Source organism: Dendrobium catenatum, unplaced genomic scaffold (assembly GCF_001605985.2).
Source record: "Dendrobium catenatum unplaced genomic scaffold, ASM160598v2 fragScaff_scaffold_895, whole genome shotgun sequence".
In the NCBI taxonomy this organism is placed as follows: Eukaryota; Viridiplantae; Streptophyta; class Magnoliopsida; order Asparagales; family Orchidaceae; genus Dendrobium; species Dendrobium catenatum.
The window spans coordinates 156,004-182,253 of record NW_021319357.1 but is presented as its reverse complement, the minus strand read 5'-3'; the positions used below and the strand labels follow the sequence as shown (position 1 = coordinate 182,253).

General features: G+C 34.3%; 4 protein-coding genes across 5 annotated transcripts in view; 3 read left to right on the top strand and 1 right to left on the bottom strand.

The window, feature by feature from the left end:
* LOC110108062 (1,4-alpha-glucan-branching enzyme 3, chloroplastic/amyloplastic) overlaps positions 1-4,669 on the top strand; it is a 112,643-nt gene extending 107,974 nt beyond the window's left edge. The window contains exons 18-20 of the mRNA XM_020838568.2: positions 3,818-3,903; positions 4,220-4,274; positions 4,379-4,669. Of these exons, the coding sequence (XP_020694227.1) occupies positions 3,818-3,903; positions 4,220-4,274; positions 4,379-4,411 (174 nt within the window). The 3' untranslated portion in view covers positions 4,412-4,669. The remainder of the gene's footprint in view (positions 1-3,817; positions 3,904-4,219; positions 4,275-4,378) is intronic.
* Positions 4,670-6,058: 1,389 nt separating this feature from the next.
* On the bottom strand, positions 6,059-7,634 carry LOC110108060 (ribonuclease 3). Its single transcript, XM_020838566.2, has 4 exons — positions 7,473-7,634; positions 7,125-7,280; positions 6,797-6,989; positions 6,059-6,520 (listed from the first exon to the last, which is right to left on the bottom strand). The coding sequence occupies exons 1-4, from the start codon at positions 7,572-7,574 to the stop codon at positions 6,222-6,224; spliced, it is 750 nt and encodes a 249-aa protein (XP_020694225.1). The 5' UTR covers positions 7,575-7,634; the 3' UTR covers positions 6,059-6,221.
* Positions 7,635-13,965: 6,331 nt separating this feature from the next.
* LOC110108066 (protein DETOXIFICATION 16) lies at positions 13,966-18,445 on the top strand. Its single transcript, XM_020838574.2, has 8 exons — positions 13,966-14,273; positions 15,753-16,297; positions 16,668-16,754; positions 16,863-16,919; positions 16,997-17,235; positions 17,771-17,889; positions 17,971-18,057; positions 18,184-18,445. Exons 1-8 carry the CDS (start codon positions 14,004-14,006, stop codon positions 18,241-18,243), a joined length of 1,464 nt encoding a protein of 487 aa, XP_020694233.1. The 5' UTR covers positions 13,966-14,003; the 3' UTR covers positions 18,244-18,445.
* A 1,717-nt stretch (positions 18,446-20,162) lies between these two features.
* On the top strand, positions 20,163-24,478 carry LOC110108065 (protein DETOXIFICATION 16). 2 transcript variants are annotated; one of them, XM_020838572.2, is made up of 8 exons: positions 20,163-20,497; positions 21,883-22,427; positions 22,777-22,863; positions 22,972-23,028; positions 23,121-23,359; positions 23,912-24,030; positions 24,131-24,217; positions 24,311-24,478. In XM_020838572.2, the coding sequence occupies exons 1-8, from the start codon at positions 20,228-20,230 to the stop codon at positions 24,368-24,370; spliced, it is 1,464 nt and encodes a 487-aa protein (XP_020694231.1). In that variant the 5' UTR covers positions 20,163-20,227; the 3' UTR covers positions 24,371-24,478. The 2 variants fall into 2 exon arrangements, with proteins under 2 accessions (XP_020694231.1, XP_020694232.1); XM_020838573.2 differs by having other exon boundaries at positions 20,182-20,497; positions 21,869-22,427.
* The last annotated feature ends 1,772 nt before the right edge of the window (positions 24,479-26,250 follow it).

Below are 26,250 nucleotides of genomic sequence, written 5' to 3'. Positions count from 1 at the left end.
AAAAACTAACTCTTACATGAGAAAAGGGCCATATAAATAGGCCTCAAAATGACAAAGAAAGTAAAGTACTAAAATGTCCCTTGGGCTACAATAGCTACCAAATACCCATAAGGGTAAAAACGGAAAAACATAAAAATAAAATACTACATAAAATGATGAAAATACAAATCATGATCGTGGCCGTCGATCTCCGGCATCTACATAAAATGATGAAAATATAAATCATGATCGTGGCCGTCGATCTCTGGCGTCGGCGATGGTACACGTGTCGAAATCGGATGTCCCCATCATGTTCTATTTCAAGTTTCAAGAGAAGACCTGAATGCCACATGCTGATTACCTTCTCTTATTAAGCTCATTTCACAGAGCAGAATACAAATGTGGTTATGTTCATAACTTCTAAAACGATCCTCAATTATTTACTAGTTGTCTTCAATGTTGCTGCTTCGGATTTTCTTGTAATTATTTAGTTATAAAGGGGGGTTCTCTAGGGAACGTTCGACTGAACGGATGAGTGGGTGAGAACTGAAGGCTACCAATAAGTATGATTAAATAAAGCAAGGAATCAAAAATAGGCAGGGTAGATGAGCCTGGTGTAAGTGGGTTCTAGTGGCATGGTCACTTCGGAAGCAATTTGCTTAAAATAGAAGAATCACATTGGTTTATTGAAAAGGATAGATGAATCATTGTAAACTTAAAAGACAATTTTTGGGATCAAGAAAGGATTATGAGCATATTTTAGGAAGTTTTCCAAACATTCTCAAAGGCCCCAAAGAATGACTGAATGAATTCAATCTATTTATTAGTCAAGTGTTATTGCAAATTGTATCATTATGGATGGAGAGTGGTGTTGTCATGACCTGTCCTGAAAGCTCACATAAACTGAGGCGGGAAGGGAAAGCCATGGAGGAAGAACAAAGAAAATTAATTGAAGGAGAGGAATGACTACTAAAATATGGGGAATTTTTTATATTAATGTATTTTGTATAATTAAATTCCTTAGAGTGTATCAGAAGTTGATTGAGGATGCAAGAAAAGCATTCACCTTCCAAGTGAATTAAAGCATTTTTTAAAAGATTCTTTAGAGATGGTATGCTTATGCAAACAAACGAGTCTCTCAAATTTGGACAAATTGAGCTTAAGAGAAAACCAATTCCATAAACAAAATAACACATCACGAATGATAAACCAAACTAAACACTTGGGTTTCTTAAATCTAGGAGTTATTGATGCTCTTATCCCATTTTCTAATCATAATAATAAAGCCACTAACTTAATTTTTTCGAATTTGTTTTTGAGCCAAAAATGATATATTTCTATTATCAAAAAATATTTGGGAATTTGAATTAAAAAAAAAAAAAAAAAAAGAATCTAGTTTGTTATAAGTGTGAAATATTACAATCCTTATTCTAATCCATTGATATGGTTCAAAAAGCTCGTACTTTTTAGGGACAAAGAAATTCATAAGATTGCAAAAGAAAAAAAATTGCCTCTACCACTTGAAAAAAAATGCATATGAATTGAACTATCATTATTTTTAGGGAGTGGAAGAACATGATTTTGAAATGTGACCCAAACCTATTACATGTATGGAAATGATGGTATTTCCACGATCTCTAGCAAGGTGATATTTTCCTAAATATATGAATTAAGTTGGGGGAGAATGAGTTACTTGAAAGGATCTACTCTCTTTCCAACAAAAATATGATACCATCTTGTGTATCACTTTTTTAACTCAATCCCATTTTTCTTTTGCTTAGACTTCAAAGGGTTCTTTGACTTCAACAAAATATTATTTAGGATGAAAGCAATGATAGTTTTGAAACATTTTTTATCGATTTATGTAAATTTGGGATGAATCTGATATTATTGTTGTTTACTGTGGAGTCATTGCTGTTCTATTTGGATGCTTCAGAGGGAGTTGCCATGAAGTTTGATGGTTGTCATAATAGATATTTTGGAAACCTGAGCATCGAGCATTATCATCTTTCTGTTACGCCGGTCCAGCTTGGACCGGCTCATCCTGGACCGGCCCAGCCGGTCCAGTTTTACCGAAGACGGACACCACGCCAGGCGGAAGAGAGAGGGAGCCAGGGAGTGGGGTCCACGTGCAATTCAAACTTGGATTAAGTATTTTTGGAGGGAGAAGGAAGGGTAGAGTAGTCCTTTTGCGTTTAATTTGAATTAGATTGTATTAAGAGGGAGTTATGAGGGAATGAGGTTTTCATCTTGATTTTGAAAAAGGATTCGTCTTCTAGGTTTTCTTGTTTGGGCTCTTGGCGTTGCCGGAGATTGTTGGAGAGTAATTCCTTCCTCTCTAATTGAAGGAAAAGTGTATCTTTCTTTGTTGTATTGCATCTACTATTGGAATACAAGTTCTTGCTTCGTTTTCTCTCAGATCTTTAGTGAAATTTCCCTATTTTCTTCTCTTTGGTGGCTATTTTTCTGCTGTGGACAGCAAGAAAATTGCTGTTGATTACTGATTTGCGCTAGGATTACTTATAAATACAAGTATTTCCTATCACTTTCTTTCTTTTTTTGGCTTATATGACGAAAACCCTCATTTAATGGTGATAGGTTTTATTTGCTTTAAAATTGAGCACAACTTGGTCGAAGTTATTGAGTTTTGCAAAGAAGTCAAATACCAGTTCTTTCTCTACAGATAGCTTGAGAATAATTGCATCATCGTAGCATGTCATCTTGGAATCTTGATAATAATCTGGTTCAAATTAAAAAACCTTTATTATATTGAAACAATTAATAACAAGAAGGCTACCTCACTTGGTTGCTCAAATTTTGATTTTGATCTAGTGGGCAGCAATCCTTCACTTTAGAGTATATTTATTTGAAGTCATTCTAAAATTCTTTTGTGGTAAAGAATACATATATAGCCCCCTGATTTCAAGCATTATTGGATTCCACAATTATATCATGATAATGGAATCCACTTCATCCCAAAGTAAAAACTTTGGGTCATCATAGCCCATAGAGTTCTTATTAAGTCTATTTTGTGTCATTCATGATTGTCAGACTTCTTAGAAGTCAAGTCAAAGAAATATGCTATAATGAAGAGAAAAAGAATTTCAACAAAAAGGGAGAAATAAAAAGAATAGAAGTTGGGAGATGGAGCCCTAATATCATTTTGATATCATGCATGAAAGTAGAAAAATAGAAAAAAAAAATTGAATTTTTTGCTTAATTTTGTTCAAAGTTTGAAAGTATTTATAGGCTTCTCTAAAAAACTTATAATTAAAATAAATCAATGTTATTATTAAAAAAAGGAAAAAAAAAAAAAAAGGTCCCAAGAGGGATTGGAAGCTAGATAGGAAGAGGAGGTACATGAATTACAATCTAAGGGTCATAAGATATTTGATCCAATGGTTAAAACTCTTAATACATGTGCTCAAGAATTCTTATAAAATTTGGTTGAATTGTGGGTTCCACGATCCTTCCCTGATTCAAATTCCAAGTGAGTTTTTCTTTAGCTTACATTGCACGTCCTATATTTCTCTAAATTTGATGGTTTAGATCCTACATCAAATCCTTTCGAATTTCAATAACTCTTGCTTTGTTAATACGATGTAAAATATCTGTAAGTGCTTATATTTCTCTTGCAATCCTCTGGACAGGATTGAACAAATCAGTGCTTGCTCATTGATTTAGTTTTTGACATTTCTTTGCCCATCAGCGGACCTTATTGTCCCCTGCTCTTCCCAGGATAAAGATACTGATGCCATGTTGTTGGCTTTTACTTTCATTTGTATGGGTTGCCATATTCTGCCTAGTTTTGTAATCTTGTTGATGCAATTTGTTGCAGATAATATTGAACACAGATGAAGCTATGTATGGTGGTCTTGGAGTGCTGAGGAGAGATCAGTATCTGCTAAGAACTATTAGTAAAAGGTGTTGTATGCTTTGTTTTTCTTCTAATTTTATCGTGATTTTCTATGTATTTAACCAATAGAGAAATTTTGGAGCAGAATATTCTCATTTGGGGTCAGGATGAATTTTAAAACTATTAAATTTATTTTAAGATGAATATAAGATAAATTTTAATTGATTGATTATATAATATACTCATCTCAAAAAAAAAAAAAAAAATCTAATGAATTTAAAACCATCCTGCCCTGACCCCAAATTTTCTTAATTAACCCATTCATCTGTGTGTGTATTTCTCACTAAGCGCCAGATTTTTTTTTTTTGTTTTTTTTCCCTTCAGGAACGATGGTTACCGAAACACCTTAGAAGTGACATTGCCCAATAATAGTGCTCAGGTGTCCTCATAACCCTATCTGGAAGAACTCAAGATTATCAAAATTTCATTTCTACAAGATTTCTAGAATTCCCTAAGCCCTATATTTATTCTAAATAATGACAGGTCTACAAATTAACTCGCATTTTGAGAGTTTAAGGTTATTTAAGGAATGAAGAACGCTGTCTGCTCTCTCTTTGTTCAAATTCAATAGAAATGTCAACTTGATTTACTGGACTTTCGGGCTTCTCTATGGCTGCTTCACATCCAAGGCAAGAAGTCAGCTGAATAATCAAAGAAACATTCGTGTATAAAAAACCATTTTCCTTTTGATTTCCTCTTTAAAATGTAAATTAAATATGCTTGTTAGCCCAGTTCATTTCATTTTTTGATGAAGAGTTGCAGAAACTTATATTAGTGAGGTACAAATTCTTTTTTTTTTTTTAAATGAATTTGATTACATCAAAAAGCTTAATCGGTGTGTTAGATTAGAAAGATTGAGCTTCATCTGTGAATGCTGTAGAGAGTAGGGTAAATTTGTAGGTTAGGCTTGTTGCAGGAGTTTCTGAGCAAGCTGTAGGGGTGGGTTTTGTGCTTTCTTTGCTATTCAACTGGAGATGGAGAGAGCTTGGCCAGATTAGGTGAATGATTTTCAGGTAAATAAAGGATAAGGTTAGGATAGAATTTTTTAATATTTTTTATTATGCTTTATTGTTGTTATCCTAAACCCTATATAACTAATAATAGTTATTATGAAATTAATTGATATAACATAAAGAGGGGATTGGCCCCTCACATGATTTTTTATTGCTGGTATGTTTTGATTTGTGTGATGTCTATCTCACGAGCGTGTAAATTCTTCTAAGACAATTTTATCAATATGAGTGTCATTTTGGAATATTTTTTTATAGGGAGATTTACATATATATATATATCACTATATTATTATTTTGCATATCTAATATCTCAAATATTAATATTACAGTTATACCATTCAAATCCTAAGTTTACCTCAAATCTACCACTCCCTCTCCCACATAGCTCACAACAGCTCACGACGTCAACAGAACTGTTGTCATCTCTGGCCTTGCCTCCATCGTTCATAGCTTTGAACTTTGCGACAAAACAACAAAGACTGTTAATATATCACATAAGCAAGAAGGAATATGTGAAAGAGCAAATTTTTATTTTTGAAAACCCTTCTTTCACACAGTTAAAATCACTAAACATATTGGTAGAGGAGATTCATTCCACTCTTTCATGCACTCAAGCATTGGATCAATCATCTTCCCCTTGCAAATCACGTCGAAAAATTTATCAAATTCTTCCCCTGGTGAAAATATCTTCTCACCACTTTAGAAAACAAGCATCAACATCCCTCACAAACCTATAAAGAGGATAAGACCTATAGTCCTTGATCTATTCTCAATCGCCAACAAGCCATTCTCAAATGTAGTTCTTGCTGTGTCCACCTACTTTGGAGAGGATGTTGGTTTCAAAGAGGACGATAAAGGTGAGGCCGGAGCTGACGGTGGTGCCAGTTGATGTCGTGAGCTGTGTGGGAGACGGAGTGGAAGATTTGAGGTAAACTTAGGATTTATGTTGTATAACTATAATATTAATAATTAAAGTGTTAGATATATAAAATAATAATGATAATATAGTGGTATGCATGTATGTAAATCTTCCTTTTTTTATATTTAAAATGTGACAATGCAATCTGTTTAGTGAAGGAGCAATCTTCTGACAGTGTTGCGCCCATAAATTATCATTTTTGACAACATTAACTCAAAGATTGAGGGGTTCTTTTTGGATAATTTAACACGCGGTTATATTCCTTCAAACTTGGAAGAAAAAGAAACAGTAAATTACAAGCCAAAGACTGTCATCAGAACGTGTGTTCTGTGGACAAGTACATTCTTTATTCAAAAGCAGGCTCTACGACTAATCTCCATTGCTCTTCTAGCTCTCATTCCTTGTCAATGGGCATTCGAATATTAGAATTAGTCTCAAAGGCTTTCGTGGTGTCATTAAGCATCCAGCTCCTGAAGGGGTGGAAGAGTATCTCATCAGAGCAAGTGAACTTAGGCTTTGCGGGGCATTCAATGATCGTCGAGCCATCACTGTCGATGCAGATGTGCACCTCAAACAGCTGGAACTTATTGAATGGACCCCTGCTGCATCTTATTACAGGTTCAGCTCCGATGCCTTCAGCTATGGCACTCTTTATATCAGCAAGCTTGTACAAGTTGTAATCTGGATGGATTCCTGCAAAACAACACAACCGATGATCAGTGAATGTTAAGGATCTAGTTCTTTTAGGGCATTTCCAACATAACTCCAAATGCTTGAATAGCGTCGCTCGTGAGCCCTAGCTGAATGGTATTTACTTGCGGGTGAACAGTGAGACGCCATTATTGACGTTGTGTTCATCCTTGCTATTTTTCTGTCTCTACCGAAGACCGTTACCTTCGCAAAAGGGGTATAATGGTGTTGTTGGAGATGGCCTTACTAGCTAGTTCAGGTGAAATGAGGATTAGGTACCTTTCTTGACGAGGTGAAAGGCTATGTCTGCCTTTTGCAGGCGATCCAGACCTGTTTTGAAGTAGTCTGGTTGGGACAAGCCAGAGCAGACTCCGTATCTTTTCCACTTGTATTGCCAGTTGGATCTTCCATTGTTGCTTGGGCACTTGATGTTGGCCCAGTACGTTTCCAGATCATGGCTCAAGCCTGAGATCTGCTTAAATGCAATCCATTTTACTTTCACTTAGCAGATTATTGATGTAAGGGTGAGTTTGTTCTAATTTCAGACATTTTAAGTTATATTTAGGTGAGTTTATTTTAGCTTTTGATTGGGACAAATTATTTCTACCTGATTATAGTCAAAATTTATGTTCTGACACTTTGTGATGGAATCTCCATTAGAGTTATAGGGTATGAGATCCTTGATAAAGAAGTCCCCGGCAGGCTCGCCGGTCGTCGGAAGGCAGCAACCAGCATTTGTCTGCTCACAGTAAGCTCCAGGCCACTGCATGTAAGTTCAATTTTCATGCTCCATATAACCATACAGTTTCATGCAAATACAGCAAAAAAAGTAAGAAAAATAGCTAAAAGATTTGTCAGAGAAGAGAAGGAAGAGAGAATCTGAAAATGTCTGTAATTCTTCAAGGCTTGGATTGAATGAGAAAGCTGTGTAACTGAGGAATGGATGTGTAAATACCATGAGAACTAGGGAGAAGTAGTCAAAGCTCTGGACTGCGAAGCAAGGAGAGATTATTAGCATCAGTGATAGGAGAAAAGCAGATGATACGCAGAAGCCCATCTTTTTACTGCTAATGTTCACTCTTCTTTATCTTCTTTGTAAAGGTGATGGGAGAAGAAGAAACCGAGCATGGTATTTATAGGCGGAGGGAAACGCCTTCGACCAGAGGGAAACGGTTTCTCCCCTAACGTTATCTTTTGTTTTTTAAAAGATCTATGGATATGGTGCAATGTGGAACACGTTTATTAGAACAGTGTTCAGCTTTATCGATCTAAGATTTCATCCAGAAATTCTTAAAGTTTCATTATTTCTGAGTTGATATATATTTTCATCATATGCATTTAATAATGCTTTCTGCCTGCATAATTTTGAACATTTGGGTCTTAAGTTCTTATGGGAGCCCCATAATATCAAATTTTCTATATGTATATATCGTCTGCTGCAAAATAATATCACTGTAAAATCTTCGCCCATGACATGGAGTTCATATTGTTTAATGGGATAAACAATCAAATTTGGAGATTCAGGCTTCGTTTGGGATGATTTTTTTACTGCTTATTGAAACTGTCTTCTAGTACAAAAATTTTTATCTTTATAATAAAAAGCTGCTTCAAGAAGCAATTAAAAAGCCGTCTCAAACGAAACCTCCAACTTCATTTAGGGTGATTTCTTTATTATTTCTTAAAACATTTTTTTTTTATAAAAATTTAAATTTTTATACTAAAAATTTATTTTATGAAACAATTACAGAGCCGCCCCAAACAAAGCTTCAAAAGCTTTCTCAAGATAGAAGTATGAAGTTAAAATTATTTTGGAAGCAATAGACACATATATGAGACACTAGTGTTGAATGGATATGGATATATCATTAATAAAAAAAAAGATCATAATTTATTAATAACTCAATTTGAGGAATTAAAATTATGGATTATGCTTTATGTATTTATATATCTTAGATCTAAATTTTTATATTTACTTAAATTCTATTTTAATCTTTAAATGTCAATAATAAATTGAAAAATAAATTTTCATGCATAAATTTTGAAGTGATTGAAATATTAAGATGTTATAAAAATAAATATTAGCATTTAGAGATATTAAATCTATAAATATATAAAAATTTAATGATCTTTGTAAATCTTTCTAAATTTTAAAAATAAAAAATAAAATATGTGGTTCCAATTCTTACACATAATCTTAAAGATATTGTGAAGAAAATAATAATAATAAATTAAGATTCTAATGCTTTTATTGTCAATTATGTGGAAGATAGTTTGGTGCTTGGCCCATATGAGTGCGGCAATTATTTACATAGTCCAAACGCACAAATGCAGAGCCCACATAGATCGTACAGTTTCATTAATTTTTAGAATAATTTGATTATTAATAAAGTACATAATCAGTACTATTTTGAGTATTCATAAGTTTTTTTTATGAAGTACTGAGATATATATATATATATATATATATACACAAAAAAAATTATTTTAATCCGGCACGAATCTCTATGCAAAATCAACTTGGAAACTTCTGAAATTAAAATTGGGACCATCCGAACTCTGATTTTAACAAACTTACAGTCTAATTGAACATCTAGGAAATACAAATCCAATGACACAAATTCGACACAATCCAAGCCCAAATGGGTCCGAATCGAGGATCCGAAGTGATTTTGGAAGGTTCAAACCATAATTTGGATTACCAAACGTGACATGCTTATAGTCGAATCGATTTGACGATACGAATCCAACAAGACCAAGATCGCAGAATTCCGACACACCAAGACCTTCAAATGTTTAACGGATGAAGTATGAACCACGATCAAGCGATTCAACATCAGTCGTCCATCTAAACCTCTCCCCATTTGCCCTTGATCCTCCTCCTATTTACAGGTCATGAAACTCTAGCAAATCTATAAATAGATCCCTCATCCCTCTTGAATAGGGATCTCTAAGACAAAGGATTCAAGAGAGATATCGGAGATCGCTCTTGCATCCTTGCTCCTCCTCGACCATCACCTGAATTCTGCTGGATCTCTACCTAATGTCGTTGTTCCACCGGACCACCACTTGAATCCCTGAACTCTACCATACCACCACATGAGACCCTGAGCTCCGTCGGACCACCACTTGAGGCCCTGAGCACCGCCGGACCACCACCTGAGGCCCTGAACTCCGCCAGACCATCACTTGAGGCCTTGAGCTTTACCGGACCACCACCTGAGGCCCTTACTTCTGCCGAACCACCACCTGAGGTCCTGAACTCCGTCGGACCACCACCTGAGGCCCTCACTTTTGCCGGACCACCACCTGAGGCCCTGAACTCCGTCAGACCACCACTTGAGACCTTGAGCTCCGTCGGACCACCACTTGAGGCCCTGAGCTCCGCCGGACCACCACGTGATGCCTTGAGCTCCGATAGACCACCACCTGAGGCCCTGAACTCTACCGGACCACCACCTAAGGCCATGAGCTCTGTCAGACCACAACCTGAGGACCTGAGCTCCTCCAAACCACCACATGAGGCACTCACTTATTCCAGACCACCAACTGAGGCCTTGAACTCTATCGGACCACCACTTGAGCACCTGAGCTCCGCTGGACCACTTGAGGCCCTGAGCTCTGTTGAACCACCCTTAAGGCCCTGAGCTCCTCTGAACCATCACATGAGGTCCTGAGCTCCGCCGGACTACCACTTAAGGCCCTCCCTTCTGCTGGACCACCACTTGAGGCCTAGACTTTTGTCGGACCACCATCTGAGGCCCATAGTTCTGTCAGACCACCACCTGACTTCTGTCAGGCCACCACTTGAGGCTTAATGTTTTGCTAGACCACCAAGTAACCCCGGAGTTTCGCCAAATTACTAATTAACACTTGAATTTTCAAAGTCACGCTAGACCTCTGCCAGACCACCAAGTGACGTCGGACTATCATCCCTATTTGTCATTAGATTTTAACTTTTATAGTTGACATTTGTAATATAATCGCCCTCAAGGACGAGTCAGACCGTTGTAATCTACTCGAAATCTTATGGAATCATTTTCAACTAGGTTAGGCCCCGTGGTTTTTTCCCTTTTCAAGATTTTCCACGTAAAAAATATTGTGTTATCTATGTTTGAGCTAGATATCTGTGCAACGTTAAGACGTAAGACTCCAACTCTATTGTCGCGTATATTCTACCCCGCAACAATATATATTATTGATTGTGAAAGTATATTGTCAGTAGAGTAATAAAAAGAGCTTAACGTCTTAGCATTGTATAAAAAATTCATACACATCAAAAAAATAAAAGTAAAGCCAATAAAAAAAAAGATTGTTCATTGATAATCTGAAAAAATTCTCGGGTATGACCTAATTGTAATGATTGCACTTGTGTCTATCAACGACGATAAATGATGATTTCCTAGTTATTGAGAAATGAGTTGATATGATGTAGAAAATATATAATGTATTGGACATATCTTGTTATGAAAATTGTAATATTCTTGTGACATGGGATCTATCTATAAGAGATCTCTTGCAATTTGTTTAGCGGTACTCTTTTAGAAAGCAGACTACAGATCAAGGGGTGCAAAATAAATCTAGATATGGACGTCAGGAGTTAGATTTGACATTGTCGATATACATTGTTCTTATGGGTTATGACATGCATCGACATTATTGGAGGGGACAAGTAATGAAGCCAATGGTTGTCAGTGTTGCTAAACTATAATGGCCAAATAATTGGAGTTTATCGATATTGCTCGTAAGATCATAACTAGGGTCGGAGGACTATAATCGAGCATATGATTATATATATAGTATGACGATAATAGTCAAGGAGCAGTCGTCGCATAATGGTAATCAGGGATTGTGGTTAAGAGAGATGATGATTAGAGATTGCAATTGAGTGACTATTGTTGAGCAAAAGTACTTATAGGATCTTACTTTGGAAAAACCGAAGAACAATTTTAATAAATTCTTTGATTTGTTTCTATTAACAATTTTAATAAATTAGTGTATGTGGGCGATGGGCCCAAGTGAAAACACACTTCCTAATTTAGTCACGTGCATTTGATTCAAGTGGCCTACCCCTATTATTCAAAGATAATAAAAATAAATAATATCAAATGACTTATGATTTATGAACATTTTAAAATTCTATTTTTCTCTCTCACTAAATTTTGTCATTTGGTATCGTTAGCTTCTAATTTAAAAGATATATGTTTTAAAAGAAATAATTTTATTAGATTTGTTTATTTAAAGTAAAATTTATTATAGGAAAACTGTTATTATGAATTTTAAAATCTGAAGACAGCTGCAAATTTATATATATAAAAAAGAGATTTTTAATTTCACATTCAATATACATAAAAATAAAATCATTGTTTTTGAAAAAATATTTTTATTTGCAAGCAACAATTGAGTCCTTAGTGAAGTTAGAAACAAATACAACTTGAGTGATATGGAAAGAGCGAGTAAATTAGCTTGAGCTCAAAATCAAAAGAGAATCATTGACTTAAAAAATACTCAAATTTGAAATCATTTCATGCAGTCTCTGCACATATGGGTTCAGGTCAAGTCTGCCCAATTCAAGTTAAAGTGAATTGCATCTACTCATTCACATCTCAAAATAGTCTTCTCGCTCTATAAATGAACTAGCCTCAAGCACATGACCATAATCCAAAAAAGTAGTCCCAAGCAAGTTTATGTGGCCTATCAAGTTAGCCTTAGTGAATATGATATAGGAAGTCGGCTACAAGTGGGCGACTTCCTTTATGTGATAAATTTTGACTAGCTGTTCGGTTATTCATCCACTAATACACGCAAAGCCAACAACTGTTTATGAGCTCGACAAATGATTTCATCATATCCGATATTCTAATTAAGTTATACAATTTAAGCATTTTTTCCTTTTTTTAGAGCCATATAGTTAATAATCAAGCATATTTTATAGAAATAACAAATCTTCTTATTCTAGAATTATTTATATCTCTATTTCTTTGATCCCTTTTAGTTCAAAATTGTCAAAATAATTGGATATTGTTCATGAATAATTTTAAATTAAATAGTATCACACATTGACCTTCTTGAATTGATTATAAAAATATCATAATAGTTTCATAGTATTACAATTATATCATCATGAGATATGAGTAATGCTATAAAAAAAAAGCTACAAAGTTTTTTTTTTTTAGTTGATGTTATGGAGCAAAATAATATTCAATAAAATAATTGCACATCTAATTATTATTATTTTAAAAGCTAGCATCGAAATATAATTTATTAGAAATTAATAGATTAGTACATTTAAGCAAGGACCACTCACAAGGAGCTAAAGCTCCCCATCACTTGACCATACCTCTATTTGCCATTTTTTTTTAATTGTTGATATAAGATCTGTTATTTTTCTATTTTTTTTTGGCATTAGCACTTTTGTAGAGAATATTGTGTCTACTCTTATAAATCATTTTATATTTTATAAATAGGGCTAAAAATCAAATTTGATATATTTATGATGTCCTTGATGAACATAATAGATGTTAATATGATGATTTTTTTTTTAAATGATGACTAACATAATTTAAGATTAAATTATTTATTTACACTTGATTTTGTTAATTGATGACTAAGCTAATTTAAGATTAAATCATCCACTCTTAAATTTTGAATATGGTGGTTATCAAAGTAGAGCTTCATTAATTTCAATTTTGTTACTTGCATACTAATTAGGGCATCTCCAACCAAAACTCTCATTTTTCATTGCAAAATGCAGTAAAATTAAAAAGTGCCGTGATTCATCTCCAGTGGAACGCCATTTTGCCCCCAAATCACCGTTCGTTTCTTTCGCGCCTTTCTCGGACGAGTTCGGTAGAGAGAAAGAAATGACGCAAGTGAACAGCTATTGCGACGTTTGAGGGCCTCCATTCGGCTGTTTGCCGAACGGTTGGAGATGGGTCTAAGCACTATATAAAGAGACAGCTACATTCTAATTAGTTATCCAACTAAAAGAAAAATGAATCGATAAAGAGAAAGAAAGAGAAGAGGGGGCGTCATGTGAAAAAGAAAAGTTTTTTATGCCCTTATCTTCGTAGCAGGTGACAGTCAAAGGAAAAATTATTCTATGCGAACGTCGAATCTCATATGGAAATTCATCAGAATGCGCCACATTACCTCTTCATTCGGTACCGCGGCTGAGTACTACTCGGTACACTGACGTTGCTGCACCTAATTGATCTCCGGATATAGAGCTGCTTCCTACGTGGACACAGAATAATTTCTGTGACAAAGAGACATCTTTATCTATATCTCTAATTTTATATAAAGTATAAATATTTATGTATCGAATCTCTTTATATCCTTTGTCTTTTTCATTGTCGCTTATAGGATACTTTACTATTCAATTTTGGAGCTGATAAAGTAAGCAGAGAAGTCCTAACCATTCTACTACAAGTATAAATAACATCTGCTATCCCTCTTCTGCAGACTCGTATTTCTTTTTCTGGATTCAATGGAGAAGCCAGGTTTGAATTCTCCTCTCATAACAAGGTTGGTTTCTGCTGATGAGAAAAATGGGGTGGCGGAGCTTATAGGGAGAAGAGAGGTGTTGGCTGAGGTGAGAAAGCAGCTATATTTGGCTGGTCCTCTTATAACATCGAGCCTTCTTCTGAAAATCATGCAAGTGATTTCGGTGATGTTTGTTGGTCATCTTGGGGAGCTTTCCTTAGCCGGTGCTTCTATGGCAACTTCATTTGCCGGCGTCACTGGATTCTCCTTGATGGTATGCATTCTCCTCCCTCCCTAAGTAATGAATTATATACGGAGAAGAAGATATGTATTAGGGTTAGTTTACCTGTTCTATTGTGTAAAAAAAAACTCTTAAAATAAAGAAAAGTCATTTACTAAGTAATGTGAGGCGATAATGAACAAATTTAATCATGAAACTGATATGTGAAGCTATCCCTCACAATCTAACCTGTGAACCCTTGGCCTTCCCTTGGGAGGTTATTCCTTTATGGCTACTTCGCCGTGCTGGGAAAATTATTAGGTCTGGACACCGGACGTAGAGATAGGCCCAGAAGTCAATAAAATGTCGACACGTTGAGTGGACACGTGGATATTCAATATGTTTAATGTGTCCGTGAAACTTTAAGCCAAGCACATCAAAAGCGCAACTAAAATGCAGGTAAAGCGCAATAGGTAAAGCGCAGGTAAAAAACACACTTAAAGCGCAATTAAAACGCAACTAAAGCGCATGTAAAACGCAGGTAAAACACAGTCAAAGCACAGTCAAAAAGCGCACTTAAAGCACAACTAAAGCTCAACTAAAGCCCAGGTAAAGCGCAAGTAAAGCACACAAAAAAACACAACTAAAGTGCACTACACGTGTCAAATTTTTAGTGGATGTCCGGACCTAATAATTTTTCTCGTAATGGGGTTGATAACCCCTAAATGAGTATTCATTGTCAAGGTCCACAAGGTGTAAGTTCAGCTGTTATGACTTGCCCACTAGCTACTAAATACCTAGGAAAGTATATACTAGTGCATAAAATGTTGTCATAGAATTTTGTACAGTCAAGATACATATTGTACAAAGTAAAAAGACAAGGTAGTGTGGTGAGGTGGTTCAAAATGTCATAAGGAAATGAAATATTCTTTAAATGAAAAAAAAAAAAAATCACACGTTCTTTAAGTGAAAAAGAAAACATTATAGCACTAAGAAATATAATAATAGTAAGCTAGTTAGAAGTTTTCAAAAAGGATAGTAGTCCAAAAGATAATCCTTCATGACTTGTATGATAGACCATATGCTAAAGATTGTGAAAAGAAAATATAAGTAGTCATGGTGAGAGAAAAGTGTTCTAAATACTTTGATATAATTAAATTTGATAAGTTCACAGATAATAAGAATTTAATTAAAGAGAAGACATGAATGACAAGTAGATCATAATTGAATCACAATTTTGATCAAGAAATTTCTGAGAAGAAAAAGATAAACATAGTAACAAGATATACCACATGATTCAAACTACTTGTAAATATGCATCTATCATAAAGAAAAGTGTTAGGAATTACTTTATCATAACAGAATACAACCAGAATTCGTTGAATTTACCATAACCAAAATTAATGATGAAACAAAAAACAATGATGATTCTATTCAAGCATAGGCGTACTGCGCACATATTTACATCAAATCTTGCCCTTTTTTTTCAAGCCTCATTAAACTCCTTATGTTTATAAAGCTTTATGTTTCCAGGTGGGCATGGGAAGTGCATTAGAAACCTTGTGTGGCCAATCTTTTGGAGCAAAGAAGTATCGCATGCTTGGTATACATTTGCAAAGTGCTATGCTTGTTCTTATGACAGTGAGCATTCCTGTGGCTGTTGTTTGGGCCTACACAGGGCAAATTCTCAAGGCATTAGGACAAGATCCAGAAATATCAGTAGAAGCTGGGTTATATGCTCGTTGGCTTATTCCTTCTCTCTTTGCATATGGACTGCTTCAATGTTATGTTAGATTCTTACAGACACAGAACATTGTTTTGCCAATGATGTTGGGCTCTGCAGTTACAACTCTTCTTCACTTTTTAGTGTGTTGGCTCCTGGTTTTCAAGTCGGGCCTTGGAAACAAAGGTGCTGCTCTGGCTAATTCTATCTCTTACTGGATCCATGTGCTGCTGTTGGTACTTTATGTTAAGTTATCACCTTCTTGTAAAGAGTCTTGGTCAGGCTTTTCAAGAGAAGCCTTTCGCAATATTCTTTCCTTCATCAAACTAGCAATTCCTTCAGCCATGATGGTTTGGTTAGCATTTTTTTTTCAGAATAATTTTTTCATAAATTTCTTAGATGTTTCTATCAGCATTTACTAAAGCTTCGTGGCTTTAGGCTTCGTTTGAGGAATCTTATATTTTTCACTTTTTTAAAAAAAAACTACTTACGTAATGACAGTTTCTATTATGATTTTCCAAAAGGTGTTTTTCCAAATTAGACTTTAAAAAATAGTTAAAAAGTTATATAAGTGAACATTTCATTTTATTTTTAGTTTTTTTACTACATAAGAAGCTAGAAAGCTATCTCAAATGAAGTCTAAAGCATGTTAATAATGCATTATTATTAAACTCAAGTAGTATGTAATGTCATTTTAATCGAGCTATTTTTCTTACTTTTTGCAGCTTGGAATTTTGGTCATTTGAGGTCCTTGTTCTTCTTTCTGGTCTTCTTCCAAATCCGAAGTTGGAAACCTCGGTTCTTTCCATCACGTAAGCAATAAAAATGTTCAATTACAAACTAGGTTCTTAAATTTAACTAGAATAAAACGCTTGTTGTAATAACATGGAATTGTTAACAACCTTTTCTTCCTTTATCAGCCTTAACACATCTTCAATCTTATTCATGATTCCCTTTGCTCTAGGAGCTGTTATAAGGTTAGTTTTGACTCAAGTAATATCTCATGTTCTGGTACATTAACCATCTTTCCTAATTTTCATTTGTTGTTGTGTAGCACACGTGTTTCAAATGAACTTGGGGCTGGTCATCCAATGGCCGCACGTTTAGCAGTTCAAGTTGTCGTAATTTTAGACGTATCTATTGGGTTTATTGTAGCATTGACCCTTTTTTTAGTTCGCAATATATGGGGATATGCTTATAGCAATGAAGTGGAAGTGGTGAAATATGTTGCAGTGATGCTTCCAATTCTTGCAACATCGAACTTCCTTGATGGATTTCAATGTGTCCTTTCAGGTAGAATTTCTTGAACCCTCAATATACAAAAATTTTAATTTTTTTTGCAAGCCAAGTATGCGTTGGGAATTATTCAATCATCGAGACCAAAAAGAACAGTACATAGAACATAAAACATATTAAGAACTTTATAAGAGTTTGCCCAATTGATGATTATGTCTTACACTGTTGCTTTCGAATTTACTATAACTTTATTGTGGAGTCTTACAACACTCATTTCTCATACACAATATAAAGATGAAGTCTCTCATCTTTATAAAAAAAAAAAAAAAAAAAAACCTGGGAAGCCAAAAAAATATATTGAAATCTTCTAAGTTCTCAAAATAAAATTGCCTAAAATATTATATACCTTTTGGGGGCTGATACCCCAAATCCTCAAGAGGGGTCTACCTGCCGCCTTCAACCCCCTGATGCCTTCAACCCCCACGGTGATCTTGCCATAAAGATCAATCCAAGACTAGGGGAAAAATTTGGCTTCGCAACTAAACACTATGTGATCTAGTATCACACTTATGGTTTCATTGCTGAATTGCAGGCGCAACAAGAGGTTGTGGCTTGCAAAAGATTGGCGCATATGTTAATCTTGGAGCTTATTATGTTTTTGGCGTTCCCTCTGCAATTCTGTTGAGTTTTGTTTTCCACATTGGAGGAAAGGTAACCTTCTCCATATTTTGCTTCTTGAAACATTTTAGCATGGTGTGAATTTCTGAGGGGTGAAACTATTTTGAGCTGCAGGGTCTTTGGATGGGAATTGTATGTGGCCTTATTGTACAATCTTTGTTGCTTCTTATAGTTACAATATACATTAACTGGGATGTAGAAGTAAGCATCTCTATTCTCTTACAGTTTATGATTTTTTGTTTTAATTTATTTATATTCATTGTTCTTATTTTGCAAGCTTCGCTTTTGCTGTGAAATTTATTTCCTACATGAATGCTTCTGTTTCAGGCAAGAAAAGCAAGGGATAGAGTACACTGTGATTCCATCCCAGTAGATTTTGAACCATAAGACCTCAAAATCAGAAGCAATTGCTAGCTTTCCATTTAGTACTCTGAAATATGCAATTTAATGTTGTGAGGGGAATAAATATGCTCTGAGTGAAATTCTTTGAATGTAGTGATAAATTTAATCAACAATTGGGAAAAATGTTGCAAATTATTATCAATTTCTTGGGATTAAATCCCTTTCTGCATTAAATTTCTATTTTAGCCTTCAAATATTTGCTGGAAAAAAATTAGAAATTTCTCATTTAAATATATCGTTATTATATTCCTGCCAATGAAAACCTTATGTGGAGTTAACACATATTAATAGTATAGTAAATTTCGTATCTAACTAAATTTTTGTATGAAATCTCAACTTTTTAAATTGCATTTCTAATATACATTTGATTTTCTTTCATGAAATTTTGTGCGATTAGGTTTCTTTAGTGCTTATTTTGGATGGATGGAAAGTAAATAAAATGAAATAAAATTTTAAGAATATACGACTAGAATGCCTATATTCAACCATCTAAGGCTTCGTTTGAGACGGCTTTTTTACTGTTTTTAAAGAAATTTTTTAGCACAAAAATTTTAACTTTTGTACTTAAAAGTTGCTTTAAGAAGCAAAAAGAAAGTCGTCCCAAACGAAGTCTAAGTTTTTGACTCATTTTTCTTTAATTTCCTTTCACTCAAGTTTGAGCTTAAATATCCAATTTATGGTAGATTTTAAACAACTATAAAGATCCAATATACATATTATACTCACCTCGCAAATTTTGTCTCCTCATCTCATTATCATCATTATTGCATCATTCGTAAAGGTATAAGCTCATAAACACTTTAAATTCTCAATATCTTAACTATACTGTATTTGGAGTAACAAGCAGAATCTATACATGTTTTTCTTAGTATGACAGACATGTCTTTTTAACTGCACTAAACATCTCTCTTAAACATTCAAAACCCTTAAGAAGATATTTGATGAGTTGAACTTATAGCCCTTATCTTCGGAGTAGGTGATTGTATTTTCTCTTAACTAGACAAAATGATATATTTGTCTTTATCTCTAATTTTATATAAAGTATAATTATTTATATACCTCTTTTAAATTTTAATGGATTATTCGATTTTATGCAGACTTATACATAAGCTTGATTGGTTTTATTTATTTATTCTTGATCTCTTTTATGGTTGCTTTATTGCTCATCATATTTGCCTCTAAACTGAGGCCACCTTCTTTCCTTACAACCTATGTTTAACCAACTGGTTAACAGCTCGTGCTTGTTATTTTTCTCATAAAATAATTTTCATTAAATAAATAGAAATGTATTTCATGAAGCCTCTTGCTGTTTTCATGGGCAATGATGAATGACACTTTGCTGCTATGCTTTGCTCGCCTCAACGGTCTATGTGGCAACCATTCTAAGCTCACAATAGGATGCAAGCTTTATATTGTCTCATGCCAATTATTCTGAGTCCACTGGGGATGGATCTCTACCATGTTTTAGACTTTGTTTGGGATGGTGTTCTTACTATTTCTTAAATCAGTTTTTTTTTTATAAAAATTTTAATTTTTGTACTAAAAAGTTGATTTAAGTTGTAGTAAGAAAGCCATCCCAAACAAAGCCTTAGTCTTTGTTTATTTTCTATAGGCTTTTGAGCATCGCTAATTTTTGTTGCAGCTCAGTTTTTCTCTAACCCATCATTGAGTTGTAATTTTCTTGCCTTTTTTTAGTCTTGCTATAATTATTGATAAGAGCCCATAAATTTCAAAAAAGAAAAAAATGCCTCCATGATGGCAATTTAAAGTAATACATCACCGTAACAAAAAATTCTGCATGAGGCCAATACACAACACAGAAGAAAAGTCACATTATTCCCAAGCTCTGCATCCTTTGTCTTTTTCCTTGTCTCACTTAAAATAAGTAGAAAAGTCCTCACTATTCTACTACAAATATTAATAACATGTACGCTTCCTCTTCAGCCTCATATTTCTTCTTCTGGGTTCAATGGAGAAGCCAAGCTTGAATTCTCCTCTGATAACAAATTTGGGTACTGCAGATGAGAAAAATGGGGTGAGAGAGCTCAGAGGGAGAAGAGAAGCGTTGGCTGAGGTGAGAAAGCAGCTATGTTTGGCTGGTCCGCTTATAGCGTCGAGCCTTCTTCAGAACATCCTGCAAGTGATTTCTGTGATGTTTGTTGGTCATCTTGGGGAGCTTTCCTTAGCCGGTGCTTCTATGGCAACTTCATTTGCAGGCGTCACTGGCTTCTCCTTGATGGTATGTATTATCCCTCCCTAACGCACACCCTCATTACTCCAATTATAAAAGGAGAAGAAGATATGTGCAGGGTTAGTTTACCTGTTCTATTGTGTTGATAAAACATTCAGAAGGATTTAGTCAATCTTGTATGACTATGACATATATAAATATATCTGTTGTGTGTAAATTTATGATTAATTAACTTAAATTTTTGGGGAAAATAGAAGATACAAGTAGTTATGGAAAGAGAAATGTGATCTAAATACTTTGATATAATTAAATATGATAAGTTTGCAGATAATAAGACCATAATTAAAGAGAAGACATGAATGAAAAGTAGAACGTAATTGAATCACAGTTTGAGCAAGAAATTTTTTAGAAGAAGAAGATAAACATACTAACAAGAATTAATGAGGAAAGAAAAGTGTTTGGTATTACTCTATCGTAACAGAATACAACAAGGAATTCGTTGAATTTACCATAACCTACCTAGAGTATATATATTCAAAGCTATGTTGCACCGATACAACAACATGGATACGATACGATACGGATACGGGACACGTCAATTCTTAAAAATACAGGATACAGGTACGGCGCGGACACGACATTATAATTTATAAATCATACATAAAAATTAAGAAAACAATCAAAGCATAATATTTAAAATTACAAAAAAAAAAATGAAAGCAACATCATTTGTAGCCTTGTAGCTTATAATATCAAAATAAAAGTAAGCATTAAATGTCTAGTACAACCACAAAAGCATAAACATAAATTGTCTAGCACATAAAGTTTCACTATTCAATAGAAGGAATGATATGATTAGCTTCTTTAGTGGTTTGTCTTTAAACTTCTATATCATTTTCAATAAATATCATAACTTCTAATTCAGGCTCATGAAGTGAAAGATTAGCAATTTCTAATATTCTCATATCATCAAGAGATTCAAATCCATCTCGGAAATGAGAGAAACTCGCTCGCAGCCGCTGCAGTAAATGCGACGTGTCTTTTTTTTGGATTTTTTTTGCAACGGATATGCGTATCAGATATTCGTGTCCTTTTGAAATTAAATAGTATTTTAATTGGATACGGCAAAGCCATATCCGACACATATCGGTGCCGTATCGGAGGCGTATCCGTGCATCGGTGTATTGGATACAACACGCCTTCATAAATAGGTGTATCGGTGCAACATAGATTCAAAGTGAAGGAAGGCTAATTAGTTATTAATAGCCAACTTGAGTGTGAAAGAAATACAAAAATTAATGATGAAACAAAAGACAACGATGATTCTATTCAAGCATAGGCGTACTGCGTACATATATTCATAAAATCTTGCCCATTTTTTTTTTTTCAGACCTCATTAAAGTCCTTATGTTTATAAAGCTTTCTGTTTCCAGTTGGGCATGGGAAGTGCATTAGAAACCTTGTGTGGCCAATCTTTTGGAGCAAAGAAGTATCGCATGCTTGGAATACATTTGCAAAGTGCTATGCTTGTTCTTATGACAGTGGCCATTCCTGTGGCTGTTGTTTGGGCCTACACAGGGCAAATTCTCAAGGCATTAGGACAAGATCCAGAAATATCAGTAGAAGCTGGGTTATATGCTCGTTGGCTTATTCCTGCTCTCTTTGCATATGGACTGCTTCAATGCTATGTTAGATTCTTACAGACACAAAACATTGTATTGCCAATGATGTTGGCCTCTGCAGTTACAACTCTTCTTCACATTTTGGTCTGTTGGCTACTGGTTTTCAAGTCTGGCCTTGGAAACAAAGGTGCTGCTCTGGCTAATTCTATCTCTTATTGGATCAATGTGCTGCTGTTGGTACTTTATATTAAGTTATCACCTTCTTGCAAAGAGTCTTGGTCAGGCTTTTCAAGAGAAGCCTTTCACAATATTCTTTCCTTCATCAAACTAGCAATTCCTTCAGCCATCATGGTTTGGTTAGCATTTTTTTTTTCAGAAACATTTTTTCTTAAATTTTCATAGATGTTCATATTAGCATTTACTAAAGCTTCATTGCTTTAGGCTTCATTTGAGGAAACTTATATGTTTCTGCTTTTGTTTTTAAAAACTACTTCCCAAAAGCTGCTTTTCCAAAGTAGAATTTAAAAAAATGGTGAAAATGTTGTCTCTAAATGAACATTAAATTTTTTTTGCTGCTTTTTACTACATAAGAAGCTAGAAAGCTATTTCAAATGAAATCTAAAACATGTTAATAGTGCATTATTACAAAACTCAATTAGTAGGTAATGTTCATTTTAATCAAACTACTTTTCTTACTTTTTGCAGCCTTGAATTTTGGTCGTTTGAGCTCCTTGTTCTTCTTTCTGGTCTTCTTCCAAATCCGAAGTTGGAAACCTCAGTTCTTTCCATCACGTAAGCAATAAAAATGGTCAATTACAAACTAGGTTCTTAAATTTAACTAGCATATAACGCTTGTTGTCATAACATCGAATTGTTAATAACTTCTTCTTCCTTCTTCAGCCTTAACACGGGTTCAATGATATTCATGATTCCCTATGGACTCGGAGCTGCTATAAGGTTAGTTTTGACTCAGTAATATTGGTTGAACATTCATGTTCTGGTACACTAACATTCCATATTTTTTCTAATTTTCATTTGTTGTTGTATAGCACACGTGTTTCAAATGAACTTGGGGCTGGTCATCCAATGGCTGCACGTTTAGCAGTGCAGGTTGTTGTGATTTTAGCCGTATCTGTTGGGTTGATTGTAGGATTGACCCTTTTCTTAGTTCGCAATATATGGGGATATGCATACAGCAATGAAGTGGAAGTGGTGAAATATATTGCAGTCATGCTTCCAATTCTTGCCACATCAAACTTCCTTGATGGAATTCAATGCGTGCTTTCAGGTAGAATTTCTTGAACTTGAACTTTCAAAATCAAAACTTTTGGGGTCTCCCTGCCATCTTCAACCCCCATGGTGACTTCTGCCATGAAGATCGATCCAAGACTAGGGAAAAAATTTGGCTTTGCAACTCATCAATATGTGATCTAGTATCACACTTAGGGGGTGTTTGGTATCGGATTTGCCCGTTGTTTTTAATAGGATTTAGCGTAAATCCAGCCAAGCGCAATCCGCGCTGCTGTAAATCCGGCAAATCCGTAAATCCAGGATTTACGGATTTAAGGCATAAATCCCTCTAAATTCTAATCACATTCCTATTCGGATTTAACGTGACTTACAGTTGCGGAATTTCTTCCTACAGCGCCCGTCCTGTAATCTGTTGCCAAAAAACTTCTCTTGATTTAACAGGATTTACAATTTGTCATACCAAATACTTTTCAGGATTTATGAGCCTAGGATTTACTAAATCTGGATTTACATGATTTATTAAATCTTACTAAAATTGAATCCAATCCTATACCGAACACCCCTTATGATTTCATTGCTTAAATTGCAGGCATAGCAAGAGGTTGTGGCTGGCAAAAGATTGGCGCCTGCGTTAATCTTGGAGCTTATTATGTTGTTGGCATTCCCTCTGCAGTTTTGATGAGTTTTGTTCTCCACATTGGAGGAAAGGTTAGATTGTTCATCTGAAACTAGCTTCTCCATATTTTGCTACTTGAAACATTTCAGCATGGTGTGAATTTCTGAGGAATGAAACTATTTTGAGCTGCAGGGTCTTTGGATGGGAATTGTATGTGGCCTCAGTGTACAATCTCTGTTGCTTCTTACTGTTACAATATGCACTAATTGGGATGTAGAAGTAAGCATCTCTGTTGCTTCTTATATTCATTCTTCGCTAGCTTCAGTACTTTTGTCGTGAAATTTATTTCCTCCATGAATGCTTCTGTTTCAGGCAAGAAAAGCAAGAGATAGAGTGCACCGTGATTCCATCCCAATAGATTTTGAACCATAGGATCGACAGAAGAAGCAATTGCAGGCTCTGAAATTTGCAATTTAAGCTGTTATGGGAATAATTATGCTTCAACTGAAATTCTCTGACTGTAGGGATAAATTTTATCAACTTCTTGGGATTGAATCCCTTCTACACTAAATTTGTGTTTGGGCATTCAATTTTTTTTAGGAGAAAAAGTGTAGTTTCTCATTTAAATATATATTAAGTGAACGAAATTAAACATCTTTGATTAAGAAGCCTTGGGATGACTTTTATATTGTTTTTTAAAACAGAGTTTTAGTATAAAAAATTTTAATTTTTTTATTAAACCTCTGCTTTAAAAAACAATATAAAAGTCGTCTCAAATGAAGCCTAAATGAGCATAAAAAGAATGAAAATATAATTCATAAGCTGAATTTGAATTTGTAAGGCAATCAGGCCTCTCCATTATTGGAGGTTATAACATTTTAACAGAGCTGAAACAACAAAGAAAATATGAAGATGGAGAGCCATTGAACTAAGTTTTGTTAGTGAAAACCAACTGCCATTGAAGTTGTAGTCTTCAAGAAGCCTATACATTTTCTTAATTTTATCATGGGCATGTCCTTTGATGCCTTTGAAGAAAATGGAGCTAGTCAAGTTTAAGAAAAAAAGGAATATAAATTAATTTAATTACATAACTGTATAAAAATACTATAAAACTTAATAAATATGAAGTAAATTAATTAAAAGTAGAAACTACAACTTAATAGATCATGCAATTATGAAAAGATATAAATGAAACAAAGAAATTTAGTAATGGTTGAGTTATTAGGGATTAGAATGGCAATACATTATGAAACCTTGAATGAATATTAAGCGTTGAAGACTTATGCTTCGTTTGTGAGTGCTTTTTTACTGCTTTTTAAAACTTTAGTAAAGGAAGCAATTATTTAAAGTTGTTCAAGAAAATAGCTTTCCAATACATTTTTTTTATAAATAACGAAAAGAATAATTCCCAAATAAAAATTATGGTTACAATCTGCAAAGCAGTAAGAAAGTTGTTCCAAATGAGGTCTTAGACTTCATTTGGAACGGCTTTCTTACTGCTTTAAGAAGCAGTGAAAAAAATTATCCCAAACGAAGACTTAATTATAGAGTAGGTCGATGGAGGATTTATCATATCCAATGTGTTGCACTAGAGATCTGCTATGCTATTTATGAAAAAAATGATACATTGTACATGTGCATTAATTATAAGGAGTTCAATAAAGTAACAATTAAGAATAAGCACTTTTTATTATAAATATATTATTTATTTGATTAGCTAAAAAGTGCATTACCTTTTCTTTATGAGGATTGTGTATCATTAATTGTATGTGAGAGATGCAACATTTATGTGATGAACGCTATATTTAGTACTCAACATAGCCATTATGAGCTCATCTTTGAAATTTGCCACTAAATTTTTGTACTAGAAAACTACTGATTTAAAAACAATAAAAAAATCGTCCCAAACGAAACTTAAATATGCCTATTTGCTAAATTGGTAGAAGACTGAAGACTCGGCTGCTAGCCTAAGGGTTCGTTCGGGACAACTTTTTTAATGCTTTCTAAAACAGTGTTTTAGTTAAAAAAAAAAATTGTACTGACAAATAGTTTATAGAAAGTAATGAAAAAGCTTTCTCAAACGAAGTCTAAGAGTACCCACCAAAATTGACTAAAGAGTTCTCATAAGAAGAACTTATCATTACGATATTTCACAAAGAAAACTAGTGATGGGACCCATCCTTGACTAAAATTGTTTGCATCAAATTATTGCGTATTAGCGATCACAGTAACTTTTACAAACTATAGTAATTCTTTATTTATTTCTATAAGTTATCATGTAACCATTTATTTGATTTAGCTCTAATTAATAA